Below are 19,688 nucleotides of genomic sequence, written 5' to 3'. Positions count from 1 at the left end.
AAAATGAGTATGTATTTTCAAACAAAATAAGTTTCTTTCCCAATAACAAATTCAGAAGGGGTATTTGCTCTGCAAGACTCTAGATCTGGATGATGCAAAGATTTTCTAATCTGTTAAAATAGTTACTATGATTGTTTAGAAAGAAAGCAACCTAAGATAGTACAATAAAAACAAGTTAGATATGAACCAAAGCCTCATCAGTGCTATTAATTGCTACTTTTCCTCCGTAGGATTTTGCCACAACTTCTTCATTAATGATCACTGTAGATTAGACAGCTAATGTGGATGCTCTAGCATCTACAAACTGTTTTTTTAGTATTTTTGAAGAGCTGTGGGGTTTTGCAGGGTTTTTTTGTTTGATTGCTTGTTTGGGGTTATTTTTTGTTGTGCTTTTAATAAGAAGGTATCAGTTATGTTAAGGTGTGTGGTAGTAGAGCATTTTAGCAGCTCAGGAATTGCTGAAGCAGGCACAGGAAAAATAAAAAATAAAAGAAAAAAAACAAATGCAAACCAAGCAAACAGATAAACTCAAACACTGCTCAGTATGAAAAAACAATGTAAGAACCAGTTTAAAGTGTGTGCAGATTATATTTTCCACATTTTTAGACACCCTAAACATTCTACACAAAAGTATGTGCCCAGTAGAAAGCTCATAAAAGAATAAAGAGGATACTGAGTGACTGGCAACTATTTTAGTCTCAGCAATTGCTGCATTTCAGGAGCTATCTCACAGAAGGGAGAGAAATCTGGATCCATGAAGCCTAATCATAAGGGCTTAGATCCTTTTTTTTTTTTTTTTGGCACCCTGGGATACAATTTAACTGTCACTTCAGAAAGTGTAAGCTTCACAGACATAAAGTTTAACAGAAAGACAAGAGTCTTACATTAATTGCCCATATTGTTGTATTGGAACATGGAACCAGAATCAAACTGCTCTTGAAATCCCCAAACCCAACACTATTCTCCTGTGGAACTTTTCCCAGATCTTTCTGCTTGGTGCTAAAGTCATTTTAAGCAGACCTACATTTTTTACTTGTAGAAGTACCCATAGGACTGCTTTATCTATTTATTTGCTTAACTATAGCAAGAAAGTGAGACATGAAGGCAAAGAAATCAGGGATCTTAACACAGAGCTTGAATCAAACTTATCAAAAACCTGGCCTGAAGGATAACCCCAAATTTACAATTGCAAAGCTGAAATGAATTATCAAGATGAAACCTGTTCAACTGTTCTTAAATGTTTGTCTCTCACACACATTAATAAAAAGAAAAAACCCCACAACCTTCCCAGAACACTCAGTTACAGTCCAGTCTATAAATGGCCTGTAGAAGTTTGAAATGCAGTATCAAAAGCTAAACAAAATGGCTAGGAACAAAGACACCTATTTTTCCCCTTTCAAAATTAGGTGAATTACTCACAGCTTTCAAACTTGAGTATTCTGTTAATGCACTCACCCAACGCAAAACACACTATAGCTTTCAGCTTAGCAATTAATCTTAGTGCTTCATCTTTTATATCACACATAAAAGATCAATCCCAGAAGCAAACTGACCACCATAATTCTCTTCCATCAATCACTAAGTGGAATGTAGAATCTGGCAGCTTACCAATATGTTATACAAACAATATCTTGTCAGATACCTTCTTTTTAAAATCCTACTTCTCTTAAAAACAGCAATAAAAAAGAAATCTGATTACAAATTATTCTAAAACAAAAAAGTCCTACCCACTGGATAAGATTAATCGATGAAATACTCAGATACTAGAAAGATAGCATTGCTTTATTCTGTTACTGCTAACCTTTTATTTCTAGGTAGACTTGCTTTTTCTCAAGGTTTGAAGTACTCACATACATAGAACATAAACAGAAGCTGAAATTCCACTTGCATATTGTAAAAAACAAGCAGTCACAGAGGTAGCTAAACAGGACTGCTAAGGAGTAGTCAACAAAGAAAGGCTTTACTGAGAAGCATTAAAGACTAAATCTCAGAGACCAGAGAAATCAGAGCCAAAAAAAAAAACAAAACAAAAACAAACCAAAACCCCAAAAAACCAAAAAAACAAACCATAATATGAGATGAGTAAGAGCATTTTTCTTTGGTATTTTCAAACCTCCCACATCTTAAGATTCCAGAAAATTTTACTGTTATCCCATAATACTCATCTATGGTGTGGTGGTGTGTTTTGCATGTGGGGGAGAAAAAAAAAAGCATCTTGAGAGCAGCAACACAGCTGCAGAACTGAATCAGCACGGCCATTGCCATACATCCCAGTTTTGTAACCTACTCTGTCTAACACACTTGTACTCAAGCAACATTTTCAGAAGAATGTGAGTGGTACATAATACCTAGCTAAGGGACACAACTACACACAGAGCAGCCTATTCTTAGAAAGCACACAAGATGACTTAATCATCCTAAAAGAACAGGCCTACATGCTTTCATATCCTTTAACACTGGAAAATTTAACCTGTTAACCTGAAAAAGACTTCGTGCTTGCAGAGATAAAGCACTTACTATCTTTAATAACTACATAAGACACTTCAAATGAAAGACTTCTGTGCAAAATACCATTGCACTTTGTGTGTGTGTGTGTGTGTGTGTGTGTGTGTTGAAACAAAAACCCAAGGGTTATAGGAAGGCAAACACATTCCTTTCCACTGCTCTGAAAGGAAATATAAGTTATAAGGAAAGTAATCTTAATAATAAAGGATATGCAAGAAAAATTATATTCTCTTGTCTCTTGCTCCAAAGGTGCTAAAAATTATCAGCTTACCCTGCAGGACAAGTCAAGATTCTTGTATAACCTGCATACCCTAACTTCAGCATCTCCATGGGCATGCTGTTCATCAGTCCCTCCACCACTGCCTGAAGAGGTGTACAGCAACACCTAAAATGTACCACTGAAGGAAAAGGAGTAGGAGGTTAACTCACTCCAACCCTCAATCACACTTCTCAGTATTTTTTGCTTAAAAACAATCATGGTTTAAAGTAAAGCAATTCCTCCTGTACAAAAGAAAGGAGAGGCCTTGCTGCCAACTTAACTACACTATGGTATGAAAGGATCCTCAAGCTATTAGCTGTTTCACTAAGATAACTTGTTTATTCCTCCCCACTCCTTGGTTGATGGATCAGAACCATCATGAAAAATGGTCCTAGAGCATGTATTCAGCTGTCCTGCTATTTCAACTTTGGAAACAGCAAGACAGGAAAAAGTTATTTTACCAGTCTAAGCAATATCCATAGTGAATTACTTCCAGATTTACTTATGCAAAATAGGATAATAAATGCTTGGCAAGGAAACCAGTTGCTTAATATTTGTGTTTAGACGTGGTTGCTAAGGCAATCCTGTAAATTTTTGTTGTGAAAAAAAAAATCATCTTTCCACACAATTATTAATCTTTTGTACTGTGGTTATCTTGAGCAGGAAACAAATTAATTTGTGGAAGTTCAAGAAGGCAATCCACCAAAACAGATTCCATCAAAACAGATGTCTTCTGAATCTTTACGAATGCTCTGAGGAACTATGTAGCTCCTGTACTTTCTTTCCCAGTCATTCAATAATTTCTGCCAGAAGAAAGCATAGACAAACTATTCCCAGGATGAATGTCAAATTATCTCAAAACCACTAAAGAAGTTCTTTCACAAGGACCCTAGGAAAAGATTCAGTCTTCAGCAACTTGTGGAAATAATCTCCACAGCCTCCTCTTACTGAGCTTGCCAAGAATATCTAGAAAAGGAGTCATTTGTAGTGAAAATAGACTATATTTTTTTTGGAGTCTCTCACTTAAAAAAGGAAGAGAAATAAGAATTTTTCTGATGTTTCTTCTTGAAAGATAGAACCTTGATTAATTCAGATAATGGGATAAGAAGAAAGAACGGTGGGGTTTTTTAAAATGAAAATATCACAAAGAAAGTTGCATAACTAATAGAAATGGTTAAAACAATCAATTTTCATTTCCAGATGATGGAGCAATAGGGAAAGGTTGTTCTTCTTTCCCCTACATTGCTTAGAAGACACTGCAGAAGCCAAAATGAAGAAAACTTCACCTACTCTATCTCAAAAAAAAAAAAAAAAAAAAAGCATATGAGCCACTGGAGGCACAGCCAAGTGAAACAGGGTTACAGGGTTCCTCTCTCTGTAAAACAAAGCACTGCTACCAACAATCTAATGTTTTCTTTTTGTGGGACACTGATATCTAAACTGGAAATATGAAAAACTCCCTTACTGAAGCAGAAAAACGTTGAATGTTAAGTTTATGTTTATCTCAAGGAGTTTTATTAGTTTTGATTTTGTTTGGTTTTTTTAATATCATTCAATCTGTTGGGGGATAAAAGCTTATGTATGTACTAGTGAGAATTTACCTGAGCTAGTGTTTGTGGCAAACCAAGTACTGAGGTCTTTCTTTTCCTGAAGTAAAACTCTCACAAAATGTTTGTTCCACTTGTTTGATTACTTTGGATCCTACACTCCTGACTACAAATTTGCATCCCTTAAACCTCAACTTCCATTAAATATACTATTATCCTGGCTGGTTTACTCTGACAGTTTGAAAAGTTTGAAAAGATGATGCATGCTACATTAAAAGCTTGGAAAAAACAACCAAAAAACAAAAAAAACCCAACCCAACCCCAACCAACTAAAAAACAAACAAACAAACAAAAAAACCCAGCAAGCTTCTTCAGGTTTGGTTTCCACTGCAACAATGCCACTTAATTTTATGGCCTGATGATTTTGGATTGATGCAAAACTGCAAACCAAGCAACAATCTCAATTTAACAGCAAACCTTTAATATATGATTGCTTTCATTTCAGTTCTGTTCAATTCAAAGTAGTTGTTAGCAACATTTTTTAAATAAAATTGAATACCTCAGTCTGACCTTCATGGGCACTGGATTCATGAGTGACACGAATAGCCTAAAATTAAAACATATATCAATCAGACTTTAAATGAGAGACTTTCAGTGTTTTAAGAATTGCTATATCCTCACTCCTCAGCTATAAAATGCCATAAATGTAATTTTTTTCGTTTCATATTTCATTCATAAATACATCAAAAGTAAAAAAATAAATAGTTTTCACTTCCAAGTATCCTGAAAGACCAATATTTCGGTTCCACCACAGTCAATTCAACTCAAATACCTAACTGGATGCAATGGCACTTTTATACACAGAAAAATCTACAGATAAGTGTTATTATATATCACTTACTGAGCAGACAAAATGCTTGAACTGAAGCTCTGATCAGACATTTTGTGTCCAACATTTTTACAAGAAATGTCTTCAAACCTCTACTGTTTCTGTTTGTTTCTACATCCCTCAGTCACACGTTCACATCCTTACTCCTGATTCCTGTTATTTCACAGTAACACAAACTGAATTCAGACTTGGAGTTTAAGTTTGTGGGAGAATCAACATTACCATCAGGAGTAATTTCACTGTTCTCCCCTTCTGCCACTGGCTAGATGCTTCTGCTGCATCCTCTCAAACAGCGCTAATGATATGGCTGGCTACACTACCAGTTAGCTCATCTAACTATTTAGGGTGCTGGGGGAAGGAGACTACATTTCAGCAAATTCAGATCTTTCTGTGCCCCACGGTGCTGGAGCCAAAAAGACATGAATAAAAGGCACAAAGTAAAGGATGCAGCAGGACCACCCATTCAGCAATAGCCTCAGATCACCTTAAAGTGGCCACTTAACTGCATCCTGAACCTACTACAAAGATTATACACAGATTATTTCTCATCCCTCTTTAAGTAATTTTATACTAAGCCACTGAATTAATATGGATGAAGAACATTGGCAAAATCCATTCTGCTGACTGAGCTACAGGGTACCAAAACTGAAACTACCAAAGCAGGCTTTTCTTTGTAGCAGCTGCCTAATCACAAGGTCACACGTAAAATCAAACTGTGCCACTGCTCCACTGGATGAAGTCCTAAGACAGTACCTGCTCATGCAAGTAATTCTTACTCCATTTTAAATAAAAGAAAAAACACATGATACTAACTTCGTAAGTTTCTAGATATTTGGCCCTCTCTTCAGGAGTCATAGATAATGAATCTTCTAGGAACTTTTTCAGTGAAGAATTAGTTTCTTAAAAAAATGAGAGACATAATTAGGATCTTGATTTAACTCCAACTTCATTTAAAGCTTACAGAACACTTCAACAATATATTTCAAGATACTATATCAAATCTTTAAGCCAGTAAAGGCTGACAGCAAAAGGCTTTGCCACTTGCTGCATTTTTAGTGCTATAGTTTGTGGATTAGCATGAAATACCATTTTTATAATTACAGGTAAAAATGCTCTTTGAATAGAGATCATCCTTTTTGAAGGATGTTATATTCAGAGAAAATAGTACAAAATGTATCCCTCCCTCCAGGTCTACCCAGGATGAAGGAAAAAAGGTAAAAGCCAACAAGAAATCCCCACCTAACTAGGCAACTAACAAAACTTACCAAAGTTCATTTTATCTCTGTTGTTTGCAATAGCATGAATGAGTCCAATTGTTCCACAAGCATTGTTAATGGTCTGCTTCATGAAATACACTGATGATTTGACATCTTGTCCCTTAGCTTTTATTCTCTCTTCTTCTTCTGTCCTGAAGGTTTCATACTAGAAGGAAAGTTATGAACATTTCACAAATAGTACAAATAGATACTGGCTACCTTACCCAGTAAAATAATTTTAATTTTAAAATAATTTTTTAAAAAATTTAAAAAAATTTTAAAAATTTTAAAATTTAAAAACTAATAAAAACCAAAACCAAAGTGGTAATTTTAAATACTTAACACATGGTCTGACAAGAATGTGTAATCTTACTTAACTGAACAGCTCTATATTGTTTCTTAAACCAATGCATTGTCCCTAGCCAAAAGCCAGTCACACTGTCACTAATAATTTATATTTACTATCCTACATAATTTTAAGAATGTCCAAAATACTTCCTTGATCTGAGAACCGGCTACCATCTCTCTTTAATCCAACAAAGCATTTTTAAGGCTAGAAGTCTCAAAGCACTATCAAGTAAACCATAATAGTTCAAGTGTTTAATTAGCATGAAGCGGTCTTATGCATTTGATTTCTACATTTCATTTTTTTCCAGGTGTATAAAACAAAGATTTATATAATGCTCAAGGCCTCAAAACAGACCCTTCAAAAGTCATATTCATAAAATGAATGTTTAAAGAAATAATTTCATTTGATTTAACAATTTAAAGGACTTGTTTTGTAAAGACCACAGTTGAGTAAAATCTATCCTAGTGTCAAATAGTGAGTTGGTTTTCCAGAGGGGGAGAGCTGTTTTTAGGGTTTTTGTTCAGTTGAAGTTTTTCTCCTTTTATGTTTTTATTTTAAAGATTTTCATGCAGAAAAAGAATGAAAGAAAACTGCCAATGTTTCAGACAACGCTGTTTTTCCTTCCTCCTTTGCCTCTTTCACTAGGCTCTTTTGCAGACATAAATAAATATTGAAATAGATAAGCTTTTTACACATGTATGACAAATATAAAGTTTGAATGCAAACTGTTATCAAGGAAGTCTTCCTGAAAACCCATGAGAAACTTCTCTCACTCTGTATATGCCATCAGTGACAAACAGAAAAAAATTCCATGCTTGCAGCTTATCTGAATGTTCTGAATGGTCAAACAAGCATCTACAAAACATTTTAATTTGACACCATTTATCTATAAGTTAACAAAACCAGCCTTAATTGATAAAAAAATTTCATAGAGCACAAATGGATAAAAGTTCAGATTAGAAAAGGTAAACAGTCTGCCATTCACTCCCTGCCAACAAAAATAAACTCCATGGCAAAAACAAATATATAAATGTTGAGATTACTGAAAACATGATTTTGAGCAAAGATTAGACAAAAAGGTTAACAAAAGAAGGTTCTGAAGGTAGCATTTTGCTGCTGTGGTTTTTAATTAAGTGCCTTGAATAAGATTAGATTTACATCTTGACTCTATTATGACTGAAGCACAAGATTCAAACTGTTCATTGCTGTTTCATTTACAACAAAAGCTAGAAGCTGCTTTTTAAACAAACATTTACCTTTTCTGTTATTGGAAAGAGAAGCAGCACTGCACAGACAGGTCTTGGCACCATGCTAAGCAGTTCTGGTTCCATGCCATAAACATCTACAAATTGCCAGTCAGGATGTATACCTAACTGTTTGAGAAACTGGAAAAGAAAAAAAGATAATATTAAATAAGTACATTCATATGCTTATCTTTCTAGAAGCATAACAGTATTTACAATGTGAAATACATTAGAAGAACCCATATTTTCCAAATATATAATATATAATAATAATAATAATAACAATAATGATAATAATAAAAAATATACTACTACTACTACTAATAATAAAAGATATTCCAGTTTTAATACATAAGGCTGACTAAATCATAGTGCTAACAAAGACACACAGAATTCCCACTCCCAGCTCTGTTTACTAAAGTATTAAAACATTCCAGCCATTTCAAAATTGGTTTTGTCACAAAATAGAAAAGTACTGAATATTCACTTTAACTCCAAACCACAGGTCAGAATACCTATGAATAAACTGATGATGTTATTTGATGCCATGAGTACTTCAGAATACCTGACACCAGTGCTGATATTGGATCCACTGAGTTTCAGCAAGTTGAAAAAATTGTGATATTCATCAGCCTTTCAAGCAAAAAAATGCAAGAATAAATGTCTTAGCAGGTGAACCTTTTAGGGTGTGTGTTTGCATTAAAATTCCTTTCAAACTAGTGCCAGACAATAATCATTAGACAGTAATCATTAATCCTCAAATAATTCTTCATGTAATGCTTCTTTAAAACTATGGCACAGTGTCTAAGGCAGAGGCTTTCTGATTATCTTTCCTATACTATAGCTCTGTGTCACAGTACAAAAAGGATGTTGGATGCTTCACCTAACATACTCTCTAAAGCTACCTGAAAGGAAATTATAGCCAGATGGGGTTGGGCTCTTCTCCCAGGTGATCAGACATGGATGGACTGCCCAGGGAAGTGGTGGAGTCACTGTCACTGTCCCTGGAAATGTTTAAGGAAAGGCTGGATGTGGCACTCGGTGCCATGGTCTGGCCAGTGTGGTAGTATAAGGTCCCAGGCTGCACTTGATGATCTCAAAGGTCTTTTCCAGCCTCAATAGATCTGTGATTATCCCACTTAAGGAGGAAAGAGGGACTGCAGCACCTAACTAATCTTTAACAACCTTAACCTACAACTGAGTGCTCACAGATGCTCCTTCTTTACTCAGATGAGCCAAGCACCACCACAGTAGTTGCAGAATTCATAATTATACAGTATTCAAAACAATGTGGAATATTTCTGTTTTCAGAGACTAGAAAAACCTAACTGAATTCAGAAACTACTGTTACTTTACACACAATGACTTCAAAATTGTAAGAAAAAGCTAAGTGTACATTATGTCATACAGAAATCCTGTTTTGAAACACTACTTCTGCTGGTATGGACAACAAGTGTTTACAGAGTAAGATGATTTTTACCAGTAACAGCTAGGAATAACTTCTAAGGGGGCAAAGCAATAGAAAATATAGGCACTCTTAAGCTTATTAAGGTAATGAAGCTGCAGTTTGCAGACAGCATTTTGAGGGGGGTAAAATGCACAGTACTTTTCTAATTGCACTATTCTGTTCTGCACTGCAAGACTTGAAATAAAAAACAAGGGCAAGCAAAAGCTGTTTTAGTTTGAAAAAAGTTTAACAAATACATTGTAAAAATTAATATGGCTTTCTGTGTATCTACAATAATAACCTATGCAGCTCTAACAGCACAGAGCTAGCTCAGTATTTAATTCTGGCTGCATTGCAAAATACAGATATTTTCTTTTCATAAAGCCACGTAAACACTTCTCCATATTTTTCTTTTTTTCTTACACTGCTTTTGAATAATGAAAAATGTGGATTGGACATACATTCAAAGAGAAAGAGAGGAATAAGAAGGAAAATTAAAGTCTCTTTATCAAGATATAGAAAATTCTGTTGCCTTAGACAAAGGTTTGTGGGACCAGCAGTCATAATTAAGGCTTTGCATTACATACCCTTTTTGACATTTTTTTTTTAACGGTACTTTTGAAGTACAATAAGAAAATTCACTTGGAAGATTGTTCACATAATTTACCAAGACTTTGTGGTGTCTTGGTATGTCTTATGTCTTGCCGAGATTAAGCAGGTGGCCAAATAATTTTTACTGAAAATGGGGAAAAGGGACCATGTTAAGTATTTACTAGCTGTTGAAATAGAAGACAGCATATTTTGATCTTCTATTCTAAACCTCAAGTTTGTGAACACTGCTACCACTATGTGAAAAAAAGAATCTGAAAGTGAAGAGAGTAAGTGTACTGGTGCATTAAAATATTATTTATACTTGTTTGTACTTCTAGGACTTTTCCTATGAAGCCAGTGATTAATCATTCCATCATTAAAACTGCTGTTATTCAGAACTGTAGGAAAAGTAATGCAACTGAAACAATACCCTTTCTTGTTTTGAAAGGACACATGAAATAAGGGTACAAAAACCTAAAAATAAACCAAATACTTAAGCCTAGAAAAATGCACAACAGTGAGGCAGTGCTAGAAGGTTCACATTAAGTTAACTGGTGAAATAAATAATTTAGGTTTGCCTATCCTGTTCTATACGCCTGGAGAAAAAAAAAATAACCAACAACCAACCAAAGCAATCAAACCCCACCAGCCCCAAATCAACAAGATGCTCCCTAAATCCAAGAGTAGCTACTCAAACTCTTGAATGAAATATTCATAATAATTCATCATAATCATATTCATCTGTATCCATAGATACAGACTGCCTTTCATTACTCATTACCATACTGCCAAGAAACTTCATAACCTAAGGAACTTTAAGTTTCAGTATACAAGGAGAGCAATGACTAGAAATTATGGTCAGCACTACAGAGAAACAGCAAGAGTATATAGGCTTAGAATGACAGAATATACAGAATAACACACAAACAGCCTAACAACTTTATTGTAGAATCATTTAAAAAAAAAATTATAAGGGGAAACCCAAAACAGGCACAAGAAGGTTTCACTCAGGCCTGGAAAAAAATGACAGAGATATGGTTTATAAACTTTAGTAAGTGGATGACAAAAACAGTCAGCATGAAACCCTGTGTAAGACACTGCCAGATGCCTAACAGATGAACAATAGATGGCAGGGTGGGAATAACCCTTCAAACAAATTGATGGAGTTAATTATTTTTTTGTATATCAAGACATGCAGAGGAAAAAAAAAAAAAAAAAAAAAAAAGAGTTCAGGCAATGACACAGAAAAATAAATCTTTTGCAACAGGGTCTGAGTAGATAAAAGCATGGCAAGAATGCATTTATCAAGGTCAGGGAGAATAAATCTTGTAGGAATAAAAACAAGTTGTTAGTTCTTAAAAGGGACAAAAATCCATATTAGATGTGACACAGGAATGTCAGAAAAAGAGATGCCACAAACAACACCTTGGCAAGTTACAAAAATACCTTAGTAATAACTAAATAAAACCTCCTTGTTTTCTCCCTTTCTTTTCCTGGGCCAGTCAAAGATACTGGTACAAAAAGGCATCAGTTATGCACTAGGAGGTGAAACAACTACTCCCCCACTGACAAAAACCATTCCTGTTTTAGGACAGCAAGCAGTTTTGTAAGTTTTTTAGACAGTGCCTTTCCCAGGGATCAACCTCTGCTGCTTTCCATTCCAGTTACTCAGCAATCACCTAAGCCACTTGACACTGTGTGTGAGGGATGAGCCACTTGTAGCTGTTCACTTTCTCTTAGTTTAAGTACTCAGGTGAATATAAAATAGCAGCCTAATAATAAATAAAATATTTACCTACATCTTCACAAGAGAGTATTAGATATTCTTTTTCAGTCATTGCTGATCACATCATTGACTATTCTTCATTTATCTATCTTCCAGCATTTACTTTAAAGTAAAAAAGAAAATCCTTGGCTATATTACAAAAGTCCTATAGGGGCTCAAGAAGATCCAACCACAAACTACCACATATTTCCGTATCTAGTTTATTCACTTTTTAAAAAACTTTATTTTTGCCGATTGTTGCTGTATTTAAGTTGTCTCTTCTTGTGTTAAAATACCTTCCTGAATAACACTACTTCATTTTTCACCACTCCATTAGACAAAAGTCACTTTTGAGATTACATGTGTATCCCCCCCAATATTATCTGCACTTCTCATGGATTTTTCCCCCTCTCCCCCCCCCCCCGCAGTTCTCACCTCATTATTACTGTTTCTAAGTTGCCAAAAAAGGGTATAGAGCAAGTGAAGTCAGACTCACCTCAGCAGTGCACAAGAGAATAAAAGCAATAGACATATGATGGAATGCAGGAAATTTAAGCTTGATAAGGAAAGCATTTGAAAATAAATTTAAAAAAATTATTGTGGTCAAATATTAGCACAGGCTGCCCAGGAGCCAGGGAATTCTTCATCCTTTGTGGAATTCAGAACTTGACAAATCCCTTAGTAAGCCTTTTTCAACAAAACATGATTGAACTACAGACCTCTAGAGCCTCCCTGCTTCTATTCTAAATGACCACAAACTGTAGATCTCCTTCTAAATGACAGCTAATAGCAAAAACATTATAATAAACACACTTAGGAATGTTATATTAAGTTAATCTAGGCAATTATGTGGTATAACCTATGCTGTTAATTTTGTTGGTACCACTACTTAAACCTCCTGACTGTTAGGCATTGAAAGAATTTATTTCAGCAGTTTAAAGTAGTCCTTCTGCCAACACAGTTACACAGCCATAGGATGCTTAGATTTATGGGGCTGATAGAGGTGTTGGGAAGAGGAGTAGGAAAAAGCAAGAGTGCAATTTACTTTAATAAAAAACTTCTGAAGTACTTAGTACAAAATTTAAATGTTGTCTGAAGTAGCCTGTTCTTTTCCACTTTATCACTTGCATGTGAAAACAAAGTGATGACAAACAATGAAACAAAATGGACTTTGAAATTTTGGTATGACTACAGTTGGAGAGCATTTAAACATCGCATATTTCAAGAACATCATATTCTAAATATTGAGACATACTCATGACTGATTTTTCCACATGTTACTGTAGTATTTATACACAAGTTGTAATGGTAAAATTCACTATTCAGACACTCAGATGTGAAAGTCAAAGAGCTTTTGTGGAAAGAGCCAACTGGAGTAATCCTCTTCTGAATGCAAATACAAACCAAGACGCCAACAGAGTCTACATTTTATTGTACTTCTGCTCAGTGGACTAAAGCACCACTGTGTCACAAGCAGGCCACAATTAAGACTTCTCTCTCCAAACCATGCCTATGGCTTAAGGAAACTGGAAGGCCTACATCTAGATAAACCAATTAAGACAATGAATAATTTATAACTTTTTCATTAAAGCATGAGAATTTTTGGCACCTGGTTAAAACAAAGTTTTTCCCTAGAAAGCAGTGAGACACTGCATAAAGTACATCTGATGGAATTATCACCAAGAAAAAAACAACAACAAAAAAACCTAAAACCAACAAACAAACAAAAAAAAAACAGAAAAACCCTTGTATTATAATTTATATAAATGCACAAATAGATGGTTGTACTCAGCCCTTTAGGTATCAAATTCTTATTGAAATAATCTATACTGCAAATACAAATGCACAATATTTTGCTTTCAGTTCTCTATACATCATTTCTAGAGGCATATTATAAAACTCCATCTATTTTCAAAGTTTAAATGCCTCTATAGAAATACAGGAAGTGCCCAAACAGTATTTTATTGCTTAGGCATTATGTTTTAATTCTTCCATTATGACATTTATGGAATTCAAATGAAGCTATCATTTTTCAATACATTTTAGAGAAGTCATCTTTCAGATCATTAATTAAAATGACTGACATGGCAAGATGGCAGCAGCTGCAGAAATTTTAGTTCTACATAGCAGATCAAAAGGCATGCCAGAATACATGGCTCTAAAGTTACATGAGGTGAATTATTCTTCTTTAGCAGCTACTCCTCACTTAAGAGTGACCACAATATGATCTTGCTCAAAAAGAGATGCTCCATTATAATAAATTTACTTGGAAAATTCAGTATTACAAATTCCTTAACATTCTCAAGTCCTGTATTTTAGGACCTCATAATAAAGCTCAAGGAATACAGCCTATTTTTCATCACAATTTTTTTTTTCTTTACAATGAAGGAAGGAAAAAAGAGAACACTTTCAAGTTCATTAAAAATGTGATAATCTTATACCCACAAAATCCTTTTTGTTCCAGTTGTGTAGTTTCTTCAGGGTGTCTACAAGAGCAACAACGAACTAGTTAGTGCTCCTGATCTTCACAAAGACAGCTATATATTTTCAACATATCCATCAAGCAGTTTTGATGGAGTAGTACTGCTACCCTGATAGAGTAGCAATATTAAACACCAGCCACACAGGCTGGCAGCAAAATCTTGGGGGTTTTTTTTGGTTTTGTTTTGTTTTTTTTTTTTAAATTGGTTGGAAACAGAAGTGCTGAGGTACTAACAGGCTGACTACTGTTCTTACCTCTGCTGGCAGAGAGGTTCCAAAGAATGTTTATCAATATGGCGACAGGAGCTTTATATATATATATATATATATATATATATATATATATATAATATATAATATATATTATATATATATATATAAACACTCAAGTATGCCCAGGCACTGCCATATATATTGAACCAGGATATCCCAGAGGCAGCAAGGCACAGGGCACAGAAATCTGGGCTAACCAGCTGACCCAGGATTCCTCTGAAACCACCCTTGTGAGCAAGAGCTTTAGAATGCTTCAAACAGTCCTGAGGTGCAGCTTCTGATTCAAAACAGGGCACCACATTATGCTGTGAAAAACACCTGAAGACCTGTTACTCTGATCCAGTTCTTCCTAATGGGCATGAGGCAGTTCAATCCACTCTAATTCTGCTGGCCCCTTAAGGCAAGAAAAATGTGGAAGCAGGGAACAGCAACAAGATAACCTTCTTGCTTTCCACTCCATGGAACCCCATTTGAAACTGCGTTGGAAACAAGGATTTCCTTGTTACAATTTTTAGTTTGTTACTGAAACAGAAATAAGAAACTGAGCAAAACAGAACATAATAAAAGGCCAAGGCCAGGAGAAGCCAGTACAAATAAAGGAATGAAATACATTGTTTCCTTAGCTTTCAATTACTAAGTAACATCCAAAGACTGATCTAAGTCGGTCTTTCAACTATTCATATAAATAATGCTGTAAAACACAAAACAAAATTACAATTTCCCCTTTGCAACATATCTAGCCATTTAAACTCAATAAGAGGTATATATAGCTTGAGATATTTTAAAGCAAAAAAAGCCATTCAACAAGCAACCTCCCAGCAGACACCTACTATCCCTTCATACTTGTCCTTGTGCTTGTTTTTTGCTGTGCTGTGACACAGACTCAATATCTCCCCTTTGTTGGCTCTGTGGGAGGCTTTCCAGGATATTCTCTTTACAGAAAGACACAAACCAAGTCCTGCTTGGTCTTCCACCTTCTGAAGCTATATGCACAATATCTCCACCAGTCCCAGCCTGCTTACAAACACAAGAGTTAAACTCCACTCTCCCACCCCCAATTAAACAAAAGAGAAAGCAAAAAAAAGCAAACTTAGCTATGGATTTTCAGAAGATCAAATCTACAAACACTACCACCCAACACAGGAATCATGAGCACTGCCTTTTCAATGACTTTGATTAATAAAGCTTTCTTTTGGGGAAGACTGTGATAGCATCGCAGAGTTCATAAAATGGGAAGACCTTTTAGGAAAAGTAAAGTTTGTTTTTTTTTATTTTTTTAATCTCTGTGTGTGCCCTGCAGGCGTAAGAAATGTATTCCATAGCTGGGTTAAGACTGGGTGTATCCAGTTTCTGCCATTTGTTGTATGTTTTGTGCTCTTTTTTGCCCCTGTGACTTTAAAGCCACAGCTGTCAAAGGCATCCATGTATGAAAATAATTTTCTTTATGTGACTGACTTTCAATACATTAATGGCTTTAAAAAAATAAAATGAAATAAGAAAAAAAAAAAAAAAAAAAAAAAAAAAGCCTGAAAAAAATAATGGAAGGTAACTAAGAACTGGCAATTAAGCCCTATGTGGCAAGCAAGCAAATCCCAAGCCACAGCCAGGCCTCTCAGTTTTTCAACTCTGAACTACCTGAAAACAATACTTGAGTTTCACAATCAGATGCAGTCAATTACTCTATCCTTATCTGAATATGATGAAGGCATGAGTTCACATGGTACCTTATCTAGGAAGCAAGTCTAGTTTTTAGAATATGTGAAATGCAAAAAGGTAAGAGAGAGCATGGGAGACCAAGGCAGATAACCACTGATATTACTTTTTTGTTTAACTCTGCTTGCTAGGGAATTAATTATGGGTTGCAAGCCAGCCTGAAGTGATAATGAAGAACAAACAGTATGTGCCTCATCTTTTTACTCAAAAAATTTGTATGCAGTCTGACTTTGGTTTTTTTTGTGTGGCATAAGAAATACAGAACAAGACACACAGCCAAACATCATCTGGCAAACACAACAGATAAACTCCATTTTCTTGCCTCATTTTCTCTACTATTAGTGGGGGAGGTCTCATGAGAGATTCAAGATGAAGGGTAGCATGTCAGACCCCCCCCAGATGAAGGTCAAATATAAGAAACCATTCCCTGTCACGACTGCACAAAGTGAAGCTTTCTAAGTGCTTGAATCTGGGGTGGACAAACAATTAATTGAAAGTGGAAAAGGAAAAAAAAAATAGTGACAACTAAATTAGCACTGTGTGGTATATTTAACCATGTTTAATTCTCTCAAAAACATCACTACAGATACATGGCAGTGGTATTTGAAGTGAGTCACTGTCATTGGAAATCTTTAAAACTAAGAAAAAAATATTCCTGTTTATCCTCACCAGCCAGTTCCTGTACCTTTAAATAATTCTGGCACATATGTGCAAAGAGAGGTCCTGTACACACCAAGGATATAGAAATTCCTCTAGTGTAACGTAAATGCTTTTAAAGAGAAAAAAACTTTCAAGATATTTTGGAAAGATGTCACATACCCTATAACTGAGAAACTGCAGATCTTTCTCCACTATTGTCTGAATTTCTATCACAAGAAGTGAAATACTCTCAAATTCACAACTTATATTCAGAAACGAGAGAACACTAAGAACAAATGAACCTTCATTTAGTACATTTCCTTTCTGGTTGCTACTAAAAAAGGGAATAAAATGGTACAATTGTCAAAATAAGATAAGCATTTGTTAAATCCTAATGACAGCTCTGACTGCAATCTAATACTCAAGAATCCATGTATCTTACAGGTGACTGGAGTATTTTTTGCTTTTAAGAGTACACTGCCATACCTAGCATACCTAGAAGTAATATGTTCCAAGAATAGTCTAACATTCAAGACAAATAAAATACAATATAAAGAATAGGTAGCAAAAATTAACCCAACCCAAAAAGAAACATATGGCTATACGTCTCTGTAAAGATACACCTATACTTTTTTATCCTGAAAAATTACAGAACATTTTGCACAGCACAGCATGCAATACAACAAAAATGAGCTGTCCTTGCAATCAACAGAGCTTCCTGAAAATGTGTTTGCAACTTCATTTGAATCTCTAATTACTACTGTTGTTGTTTTACACTTAAGCAGGATATGAATAACTTGTGACTAACAGCCCCATTGCTACACAGTTTACCACTGTACTGATGAGATTAAAAGAACACAATGACTAATAAGGCAAGGTGAATTTATATTCAACACTGACCTTTTTTTTTTTTTTTTTTTTTTTTTTTGCCTTAATACACCTCTCAGTCTAGATAGTAACAACCACTGCTCAGTTAAGACTGGAAAAATATGGTGACAGAGGAAGTCTAACTGGCCTCAAGTGACCTCTTCTGTACAGAAATATTAACAAGAAAATCCTTGGGGAGTTAAAGTTCCTATAATCCATGATCATCCACAACTGATAGGTATTGTCCATCATCAATGCAAAGCCAATGGGCAAAAGAGACAGAATTTGAACACATGAGAACTATTCATTTAATCTTCTAGGACTTTCTTCATGTAACATAAACATGTACTGATACAGAATAAATCAGATTTTAAGAAGTCACTAGTTTTTTGTCCTCAATTTCTACCTTACATCTGATAGGACTTTATTTGTACCATGGTGAGACCATCTTTGCATCTGGAATGCTAAAAGAATATAGGGAATTTGAAATTCCACTAGTCATTTATTCACACTTACTTTCTTCTGAACCGAAATCCTTTTTTTTTTTTTTAAATCTCAAAAGTGAGACCACACATTCAAGAAGAGCTTTCAGGAAAGGCTGTTAATTTTAACTCAGGACTGGGATTAAAAAATATTCCACAGCAGCAATACTGTAAGAATTGTAAAATTATTTGTGCTAGGAAGCTATAAAGCCAAATTAAAAAATGACCCAGCATCAAACAACCCTTCACACTCCTGCAGCTGCAGTTAGTATATTACAGCAACAATAAAATAAATAAATTATTGAATACATAGATTCCTAATTTTCAAAATATTTCAACAATGTAGTTTTGGTATCATTTTACTGCTGGAAGCTTTAGAGTCTTTTGGCTTAAACAAGATCCTTACCATTATCAGCAAGCCTGCTGGGATCAACATCTCACCTCTAATGCTTGTTAAAGATACTCAAAACATATAACATGATGCAGGGTTGGAGAATGCATAATTTCCTTTCAGCTACAGTTTATTCAGCTCTCACATTGTTCTAGACTAGACTAGACTAGACATTGTTCTAGACTAGAACTTGTGGACTAGAACAAACTTCCTTGTTCTAGTGTGGCTTCTACTATTTTAACAAAAACAGCAACAACAAATCATGCAGATATTGTCACAAACAAGCAGAAAAGTGCAAATGCAGTAAAATGACACTATTTCTCATGATCAGACAGAGAAAACAAGAGACTACAACATGGTGATGTAAGCAAATCTACAAATACACCCCATACAGTTCCAGAACTGGCATGCTTTATATATATATATGCGTGTGTCTATAATATTTTAATTATTAATTAATTAATAAAAGCCACCCAGAAACACATCAGAGATTGTTATATTAAAAGTCAGACCACGTTCATGCCTTTTGCTTTACTGATTTTACTTTCGTATAGTATCTTTTCATGGCACTATGTACTCAGGGGTTTGTTCCAGGGGAGATTCCAGCACATCCCAGTTTAGGAAGGCGGGGCGCGGATACCCGCAGGGGAGGAAGGAGTTACTCTCGTCGGCGGAGCAGAAGCCTTCACGACACGAAAATGAAAAGGGATGGGCCTACAGCCGGAGGAAGACTATAGAGGTTACCTCAAATAAAAGCTTCTTACCTGATTCGTAACCTGAAAGGAGAAAAGAAAACAGAAAGGAGTTAACACCCCACTTTGATCCGCGGGCTAAGACCTCCTCACCAGCCCCCCCCTCAGCCCAGGATGCTGCACCCCGAGCGGCACCGAGCCCTCTCCCCTCCGCCATCCTCCCTCCTGCCAGCAGCAGCCGAGCAGCCAGGCAACTCCCCTACCCCCATTCCGCCGCGCCCGCCCCCCAAGCCGGGCA

At 35.5% G+C, this 19,688-nt stretch overlaps 1 protein-coding gene across 1 annotated transcript in view; it reads right to left on the bottom strand.

The window, feature by feature from the left end:
* UCHL3 (ubiquitin C-terminal hydrolase L3) overlaps positions 1–8,216 on the bottom strand; it is a 29,055-nt gene extending 20,839 nt beyond the window's left edge. Inside the window, exons 1-4 of the mRNA XM_071741236.1 lie at positions 8,062–8,216; positions 6,466–6,622; positions 6,014–6,099; positions 4,871–4,918 (exon numbers count right to left, since the gene is read on the bottom strand). Of these exons, the coding sequence (XP_071597337.1) occupies positions 4,871–4,918; positions 6,014–6,099; positions 6,466–6,622; positions 8,062–8,136 (366 nt within the window). The 5' untranslated portion in view covers positions 8,137–8,216. The remainder of the gene's footprint in view (positions 1–4,870; positions 4,919–6,013; positions 6,100–6,465; positions 6,623–8,061) is intronic.
* Positions 8,217–19,688: the final 11,472 nt, after the last annotated feature.

This window comes from Heliangelus exortis, chromosome 1 (genome assembly GCF_036169615.1).
Source record: "Heliangelus exortis chromosome 1, bHelExo1.hap1, whole genome shotgun sequence".
Taxonomy (NCBI): Eukaryota; Metazoa; Chordata; class Aves; order Apodiformes; family Trochilidae; genus Heliangelus; species Heliangelus exortis.
The sequence above is the reverse complement of the archived record's forward strand: the minus strand, read 5'-3'. Positions and strand labels throughout refer to the sequence as shown.